This window comes from Engraulis encrasicolus, chromosome 7, assembly GCF_034702125.1.
Source record: "Engraulis encrasicolus isolate BLACKSEA-1 chromosome 7, IST_EnEncr_1.0, whole genome shotgun sequence".
NCBI lineage: Eukaryota > Metazoa > Chordata > Actinopteri > Clupeiformes > Engraulidae > Engraulis > Engraulis encrasicolus.
Window position 1 is genome coordinate 18,408,319 of NC_085863.1, and position 8,848 is coordinate 18,417,166.

At 52.1% G+C, this 8,848-nt stretch overlaps 1 protein-coding gene across 1 annotated transcript; it reads right to left on the bottom strand.

The window, feature by feature from the left end:
• Positions 1–2,739: 2,739 nt before the first annotated feature.
• nexmifa (neurite extension and migration factor a) lies at positions 2,740–7,867 on the bottom strand. The gene is made up of 4 exons (XM_063202135.1): positions 7,842–7,867; positions 6,179–7,229; positions 5,705–6,142; positions 2,740–5,626 (listed from the first exon to the last, which is right to left on the bottom strand). Exons 1-4 carry the CDS (start codon positions 7,865–7,867, stop codon positions 2,741–2,743), a joined length of 4,401 nt encoding a protein of 1,466 aa, XP_063058205.1. The 3' UTR covers position 2,740.
• Positions 7,868–8,848: the final 981 nt, after the last annotated feature.

Consider the following 8,848-nt stretch of genomic DNA (forward strand, 5'->3'; position numbering starts at 1 on the left):
AAGAGAGACTTCACAGCACTTTCTAAGAAAAATATACACTTAGAAAATATGTTACAAATTGGCACACGGAAAAATATACAAGTCTTTTGATGTCAAGAGTTCATTGAGAATCATTGTGGCAAGTCAACTCAAGACTAGGATGATAAAACTCCATATTCCTTTACTTGAAAGAAAAAGGCAAGGAGTATTTTTTCGTCATTATTTTGAAATCATGGCAGTACATCAAAACATAACAGTATATCATACATTCATAATTATGGGCATGGTAAGAATTCAGCAGGTTTTTTTTTCACAAATATTTTTCCCCTTATCATATATACTTTTTAAAAATGTTCCAGTTTGTGTCTCTGTAGCCAGCACCATCCAAAGGCATCTAGACACTGGCACCTTTAGACAAAGGTGGAAAGAGAAATTATAAGTAAAAAAAAAACCTCACGGGCAAAAGGAAAAACCGTACATTCAAAAATGCAGTTTGCTGTTCGAAAACCAACAGCTGAAGTTCTGGATAGGTGCTGAGAGAGAGAGAGCGAGAGCTTGGCCCGACAAGGAGCTGCCGAGATCAGAGTAGCAGACACCCCATAATAAGCTGAAACATGCATCAGAGACCACAGTAAACAAGGAATATAAAAAAGAGAAAAGACGTAATGTCTGTTATGCCTCAAAATCGGCACATAATTCCCCCTACATTAAGATTAATGTCTCAACAAACAAGTGAAAAAGGCTCTACCCTTCATAACAGATTCTCTTGCAACAAACCCTGATATGTATTCTTGCTCCCTAAATAAAATCTGCTTATAACAAAAAAAAAGGAAAATCAATAATGCATGATTTTGTCTGGAGTGTTTTTTTTTAAATTATATGACAAAATAGGAATGATGACACCAACTAATGGCACTATAATACTTTCTCTTCTCGCCTTTCCTTTTCAACACAATATACTGTATATGAGCTCAGTGTCTGGTTTGCCATGCCAAGTGGAATATTCCAGAGAGCGAGTTTAGTCACTTATGGTAAGAAGAAGAAGAAGAGTGTCCAGTTGCTTTGTTTTAACCGAAACACAAACCACAACGTCTCAAAGTCTACATGAAGAGATTTCCAGCTCTCTCTGACTTAACCCAGTAAGACAGAGGGAATCACAACCTTTGTAACCAGAAGCAGCATCTGCAGCATCTCTGCAAAATATCCACTTAACAGTATTGACATTTCTGTTAAGATTTTAGACATGTAACGCCTTGGTGGTTTAACGTAGCAGGAATGGTACGTTACAAAACTGACTTTTTGGAATAGGCCCCTCAATGATACCGCTGTCCTCTACCTCACTCACAGGCCGACTGCTGTGAACTGCTGATGCCATAACGACAGACTGTTTGGCAAAACCCAAAACATGCACCCTTAAGTTTCCCCTCCCCTTCCAAACAATCTTTTACTCTTTAAACCGACAAGAAATGAAACAAACAACACAAAAAGTGAAATAAGACCTCAGTGAAGGTATGTATGTAGATAAAAAAATGTCTGAGGTGAGTCGTTCACTGTTTGGCACATATTTTAAATCATAGTCTTCGTACTCAGTAAGTGGTAAATAGTGCATACATTTCTATACAACAACAATAAATCATTCTTTAAAGATATAAATAAATGGTAAACAAATACCTTCTCACACATGCAAACTTTCATCCATACAGTACATGGACACACAAAAAAACATTGCACGCACACGCACACGCACACACACACACACACACACACACACACACACACACACACACACACACACACACACACACACACACAGGACACATTCTCTATGCAAAGATTTTCCAGATCAGATCTGACACTCAAACATCCTCAATAGACCCTGTTGACTGGACTTGGGGTGAGGGGATAAATAATGCCACATTAAAAACTGTACAAATACAAGCATTAACAGGCTGATTTTAGTCAACAGACCGGCACGTATCCGTCCCGGACAGAGACACTTTAACTCCCTGCAGAAACCCAGAGCAGGTTTACTGTTGGCACGATAGAGAGGGAACCTTGGGGGTGGGGTGGGGGGGTCTCGTAGCACAGGACACCTCTCAATAGAGTCCCTGACTTTTGAACGAACAACTGAAGGCAACCACATGCTGATTTTGGCAACCAGATGAGATGTTTTTTTTGTTTTTTTTTTAAAGCACTGATGTAGTAGATCCACTGACAGAACAGACAGAGACTGACAGCTGAAACAGAAAACAAGGGAAGAAAATCAAATCCAAATCATTAGTTATCATCATCACACATCTACACTGCACGTCAAGACCAATTCCGTTCATACTTAAACTGATGAAAAAAAAAAATCCACAGTGGATGTCACATAACCATAACGTGTCTCTGATAAATCAAAACAATATAAGTAAATAATTAAGTGAAAAAGAAAAGTGTAAGCAGCAATGTCCAAACAAAATGGCAGCCATGGTGGTGGGTTCAGTTCCAGGAAAAGGTGATCAGGAGTTTGCAGCCTCGTGTTAGAAGTTTGTGTCATGCAGGTTGTCCAGGCTTGTGTGGGCAGTGACAGGGTTCAGTTGGTGGGGTAAGTTTAACGTCATGCATTTTTTTTCTGTGGAATGGTAGAGAGTGCTCATGAAAATAACAAAAACGTTCAGAAGGGCAATAGTGTACATTAGAGGACATAGGCTAGGTGTGGGGGAATCGATCGGGGGGTGGGGGTTGGGTGGCATTTATAATCAGAGGCAGAGACGTCATGTTACCTCTGTTTCTCAAGTGTTGCGGTCAGAGCTGAAACTTTTGCGTTCCCTTTGCCGAGAGCCAGCCCCTCTCGAGCGAATTTGGCACTGCTCTTGTGGCGGTACATCTTCTTGTGCGCGGGCCGGTGTGGGACGGGGAAACAGTCCAGGCCGAGTGCCGGGAAGAAGTCGGCCGGGATGAGTTTAGGTGGGTTTTTCGCCCCAGCCCCCGCTGCTCCTGCTCCTTTCTTCCCGCGCCCCGCACCCCCGCTGTTGGCACCTCCCCGCTTCTTGCCCACGGCGGGTTCGAACGGCCCTCCCAGAATCCTCAGCGTCTGGCTCTGCAGGGCCTGCTGCTCTCCAGGGAGGGGGCAGCAGGACGACGCCGCCGGGCCCCACAGCGGCTCCACAGATGCCTGCATGAAGCGCTGCACCTCCGCCATGCCGGAGACGATGTTGGACAGGATGTTGGACGGCTCCTTGAACTCCTGCTGGTCATCGTCGGACAGGCCTCCCAAACCGGGCCAGTCCCCAGCTACCAGGCCTCCTACCATAGCGGCAGAGGGACTCTGGGAACCCATGGCTCCTCCTCCTCCTCCTCCTCCCTTGTTGGTCTTGCCCTCCAGTATGGCCTTGATCTTCCGCACGGACTTGGACTCCTGCCTGGAGGACTTGGCGCCCTGTTGCTGATGCTGCTCGCCCTGCTTGGCCGCTTTGGCAGATTTCGTCTTTTTGGGCCCCGATTTGGCGCCGCCTTTTCGTTTCAGGCCTTTATGACCTTTGAGGCAGAAGTCCTCGTCCTTGCTGTTGTCGTCCTCATCCTCGTCCGGCCCGAAAGAATGTATCTGGAGCAGGTGAGTGTGTCTCGAGCCGCCGTTGGCGTCCTCCACCTCCGAGCTGATCACCCCGCACTCCCAGTGCCCTCCCCCCGCCTCGCAGCCTCCTCCCGCCGCCTCGGAGGCGAAGCCACCGCCGCCTCCACCCTGCCGGATGAGCCGATGAGGTGACGGGCTGGGAGTGTCCGGAGGAGACATGTCGGACAGGGAGAGCAGCGAGGCGGAGGAGGTGTGACGGAACTTGTCGGGCGTGAAGTTGGAGATGTCCAGGAGGTCGGCGGAGGACTCGCGCAGCGGCGTGACTTCCTCCAGGCTCTGCTGCAGCACCAGCTGCGGACTGCAGTGTGACAGGAAGTTGTCGCTCATCTCCCCTTCCTCCCCCCCATCGCCTCCCTCGCCGCCGCCGCCGCCTCCTTCGGTCCCCTCGCCGTGCAGGCTCATGGAGCTGTAGTTGCTGGAGGCCACCGAGAGGGAGCCGAGGGAGTCGAAACTGACCAGTCGCCCCACACCGTCCCCTTCGCCGCCGTCGCCTTGACGATGACCTTGACATTGTACTCCGCCAGGGCTCAGCCGGTAGTCAAGGTCAAGCAGCTGCTGCTGATGGTGGTGCTGATGCTGATGCTGATGATGCTCGGTGTCCAGGGACTCCTCGCTCGGTGTGTCGCCGCCTGGTGGCATGGCATGGTAACACACGGTCGCAGTGGCTTTCTGGTCGGCGATCATCAGTGTCTGCTGCTGCTTGGGGAAGGCAGAGGGCAGCATGAGAGGAGACTGATGAGAGGGGATGGTAGCAGCTGGGAAAGGGAGCTGTGCTGCAGTCTCCCCAGGCTGGGACGGCCACACAGCGGCGTAGCTGATGTCTGTGTGATGGGCAGCGGCGGCAGTGGTGGTGGTGGTGGTGATGTCAGCGGTGTACGCTTGGGCTTGCTTATTTTCTGCAGAGTAGCTGTTGGGGGACTGTGGCAGCTCGGACTCAGAGGGGGGAGAGAGGACGCAGCTTTGTGGGGGAAGAAAGGGAGGCACCCCGAGAAGAAACGTCTGGGTCTGTTGCGGCTGCAGCTGCGTCTGTTGTGGCTGCTGCTGCTGTGCCAAGGGGAAATACGATGTGCAGGCAGTGCCCGAAGAGTCAGTTGCCTCCAGCAGGGTTTGGAGGTAGCCCCCAGGGAGGGGGGCCACGTTGGCAGAAGCAGAAGCAGAAGCAGAGGCGGCGCCCCCTTGGGGGTTCAAGGTGAAAGTGCATTTGTCTGGTGCTCCGTTGCTGCTGCTGCTGGTGATCCCATTTGAGGCTGCTTGGGGGCTGCTGCTGCTTGTGCTAGAACCACACGGCATGCCACAGACACCTCCTAGTTCTTCCTCCTCCTTGGCTGCGGTTTCTTCCCCCATGCTGAGTCTGGCCTGTGCCTCTGCCAGTTTGCTAGCCCTCAGACGGGCCTCGCTTCTGAACTTTCTCACTCGAATGGGCTTGCCATCCTCGCTCTCTTGCTTCATTGCCCTTCTTCGCGGCCCCCCCTGACCCACTGGGCGATCGGACAGGAGAGTCCCTGCCTCACTAGCTGCTGTCATGCTATCTGTGGACGTTTCTGGTTTGGACGCAACCACCTGACATGCTGACACTACTTCCTGTGCATTGCTGTTGTTGTTGTTGTTGTCTGCGGTGGGAGGTTTTTCCACCGTGTGGATCCGCTGTATCCTCAGGCGCTTGGTTATCCTTTGTCTGCGTTTCTTCAGAGCGGAGCCCGGGGAGACCTTGCAGCCGTTGAGGTGCTTCGTCTCCGTCGTCGTGCCACCGAGCGCCCCCATCTGCTCCTCTGCGTGGCTCTCCCAGAAGGCCTTCAGCGGTGCGAGTTTCTCGTACTGGGTCAGGGACCCCTCACTCAGGCAGACGGAGCTGGCGCCGTCAACGTCAACTCTGCCGAGCTTCACAGTCATGTGCTTGACGCCTTTGAAGCGGTTGATGATGATGTACTTGATGACGACGGGCGGGTCCTTGCGGCTGTGGGACTTGCGTTGCTTCTTCTTGGGGCACCAGTCGTCGTCCTTCTCCCCCTTTTGCCCGACTTTCACCTTCGCCTTGCTGCCATTGTTCTTGTTCTTCCTCGTGTTCTTGCTATTCTTCTCGGCGCGGTTGTTGTTGTTGTTGCTGTCGACGTTCTTCTCGCGTTGTTCCTCGATGGAGTCCACGTCGTAGAGGTAGTCCTCGCGGAAGGCCACCTTCCGTTTGGCGCGGAGCCGGTAGCTCAGCTGGCTGCTGGAGGAGCTGGAGTTCTCCCGGGAGAGATGGCCGCCGTGCCCCTCGCCATGCCCCGCCCCCCGCCGCCCTCCCGTCAGCCACGTGTCCGGCGACGACCCCGTGCACGAGCTGTTGTCGTCGTCGCTGAACTCCACCGAGTCGCCCGGCGAGCTGCTGAAGTCGAACAGGGATTGGCTGGCAGGGCTTATGAGCGGAGGCGTAGCGGTCGAGAGGATGGTGTTGGTACTAACGTCCTCCGTCCCTCCTTGTTCCATGTCCTCTGTGCCCCACGATTCGGGCTTTTCGTTCAGACGTCCTGTCGGGAAGAAGTCAAGGTGCTGCTGCACCGCCTCTTGCTGTGCCAGCACGTCCGCCGCATCATCGCCCACCACCCCATTCCGCTCCACCCCGTCAGGGAAGGGCTCGTAACGGATCTTGAGCGAGCAGACGTCCCCGGCGAGACAGGCAGCTGCGGCGGCGGCCGTGACGGTGGGGACGACGTCCTCCTCCTGGAACATGTAATTCTCCACGTCCTCCTCGCAGAAGAGGTTGACGGCCAGCTCGCTGCGGGAGCAGAGGTCCAGCAGCTCCATGCGGCTCTCGCTGATGAGGGACTCCAGGCAGCTCCAGTCCTGGTCCTGGTCCTGCGCCTCCTCCCCCTCCTCCACCCCCTCACCCCCCACCACCAGGCCCTCGTACATGATGCTATCCTCCCCTGTCACGGCAACGGCAACAGCTGCAGCATCAGCATCAGCATCAGCAGAATCCCCATCCAGCTCGCCGCCCCTTCCGTTTCGCACCCCCCCGTGCACTGTGACTTCCTCCCGGGCGGCCACTACTTCCACTTCGGCCATTGATGCGCTGACAGAGCTGCTGCTGAGGAGCTGGTCGGACAGGATCTGCTGCTGCTGTTGCTGATGCTGCTCCACCACCATGGGGCTGGAGCTGAGGCACTGGATGGTCGAGGTTGGGATTGGGAAGTCCGAAGGGGCGAGGCCCAGGACGGACTCGCAAGTGTCGGCAGGTGCTGCTGCTGTGGTGCTTTCGGTGTGGCTGTGAGAACTCAGGTGGTCCCCCCCTCCTCCAGTCGCCTCGCTGCTGCATCCACCCTCAACACCACCAACAGCAGCAGCGCCAGCCCCATAACCACCACTGCCGGCGCCGCCGCCACTACATAGCTCCATGGCAAAGGCAGGCACAGCCTTGTCTGCGGCACAGCCCTGATGCCAAGGTGTCAATGGCGTGTCACAGGAGGCAGAGGAGAGGGAGGAGAGGGAAGATAAGGAAGAAGAGGAGAAAGAGGAGGAGAGAGGAGAGAGCAGTGAGAGGGAGGAGAGGGAAGAGAGAGCAGCAGCCGGGGGGGCGGTGGTCTCATCAGGGACGTCCAGGGTGCGTGGAGGACAGCATGCGGAGGAGGACAGGGCTGCTGGGCTGGGAGGAAGGCTGGGGACACGGATGGAGGGAGGAGGAGGAGGAGGAGGAGGAGGAGGAGGAGGAGGAGGAGTGCAGGTCGGGACAGACGCCTGGGACACGGCAGTGGGGTAGACACCTGGGATAGGGAGCTGAGCTGGGCTTGGCTGAGGAGCTACAGGCAGAGGAAGAAAGAAAGAAAGAAAGAAAGAAAGAAAGAAAGAAAGAAAGAAAGACAGACAGACAGACAGACAGACAGACAGACAGACAGACAGACAGAAAGAAAGAAAGAAAGAAAGAAAGAAAGAAAGAAAGAAAGAAAGAACGAAAGAAAGAAAGAAAGAAAGAAAGAAAGAAAGAAAGAAAGAAAGAAAGAAAGAAAAGGGAGTGTGGGAAGGATAAACAAAGAGAGAGAAGCAAATGAGAAACATGGTATTATGTGGCAGATGAGAAGAGCCTCAAAGGTAAAGGTTTCATTTGGTGACAGACAAAAAGGCCTCATTTTAGCTGGTGGCTGTAAATTGGTTGTTGCAGTAACAAACCCATTACAGTGTTTCATATTGGCAGTAATTTGGGAATCTGAATGCGCGGCCGCCAGCCAATGATAACCCTGCCTTGCTGGGGAGGGGGGCATCATTTTCTCGCCGAATCTCCAAGAGCCTTATCGCCATTATGTCTGCATACGCAATTGTCAATTGGCTTCAGCTATCCGTCTCCAATTTTTTTTGTCCTGTCTTTCTTCTGCCCACTTTTAAAACCAGCAATTACTCGTATTTCCCTGTCCGTACGCATCACCAAAGGCTGAAATTAATATGTGTGCCACACCTAATGTTGTGTTTATGGAGACGAACGATGGCTTCACTCTGGAAGCCGAGCAAGATTTTATAGCTGAGATATTTTGTACATATTGTATTTTGTATTAGGCCTACTAAATTCTTACTGTAGGTCAGTGGTTCTCAACCTTATTTGAACAAACCTTTTCAAAAAAAAGCCTGACAACGCCCCCCTTAGAATCAAAAAATTAAATGGACCAATGCCCCCCAATGGCAACTAAGCACCACCCCCTCTCAGCTGTATCCTTCACAAGGCCCCCCTAGAGCAGTGTTTCCCAACCAGGGGTACGTGTACCACTAGGGGTACGCGAGCACACTGCAAGGGGTACTTGGAAAAATGTTATCTTAACAAATATGTGGAGCTTAGTTACATTGGGATGGAGAAAGCGATATAGAACTTGACTTAGGAGGTACTCATGGTGCAACGAAAAGGCTTGGAGGTACACAAGACAAAAAAGGTTGGGAAACACTGCCCTAGAGGTCACCAATGCCCCCTGGGGGGCTGTACTGCCCTCGTTGAGAGAGACTGCTGTGCTGTAGGTGAAAATGCAATTGGTGAAGCTTGTCTCCATCAACAGATGAAGGGAATATTACAAACAAGCACAGTAGCATCTGTCTATAAAACAGGATTGAAATAAAAATGATCTATAATCCGCTTTACAGGAGTAAAACAATTACTCCTCTGAGTCCACATACTTATTTGTTGAAGCTTGCACTTGGGCCTCTGAAGGACATCCATCAAACATGAAGGCTTCTGTTTCCGTCAGGCATCTCTACTTTGTCTCCCCAACCTGAAAACAAAAGTATAATGTACATACC

Excerpts from the sequence above, each read along its gene's own strand:
- nexmifa (XM_063202135.1), bottom strand. The coding sequence starts at position 7,867 with ATGGCGATAAGGCTCTTGGAGATTCG. Across the intron at positions 7,230-7,841 it reads ATAAGGCTCTTGGAGATTCG|CCTTCCTCCCAGCCCAGCAG; the intron begins GCGAGAAAATGA and ends CCGTGTCCCCAG. Across the intron at positions 6,143-6,178 it reads ACGGGGTGGAGCGGAATGGG|CAAGAGGCGGTGCAGCAGCA; the intron begins GTGGTGGGCGAT and ends GTGCTGGCACAG.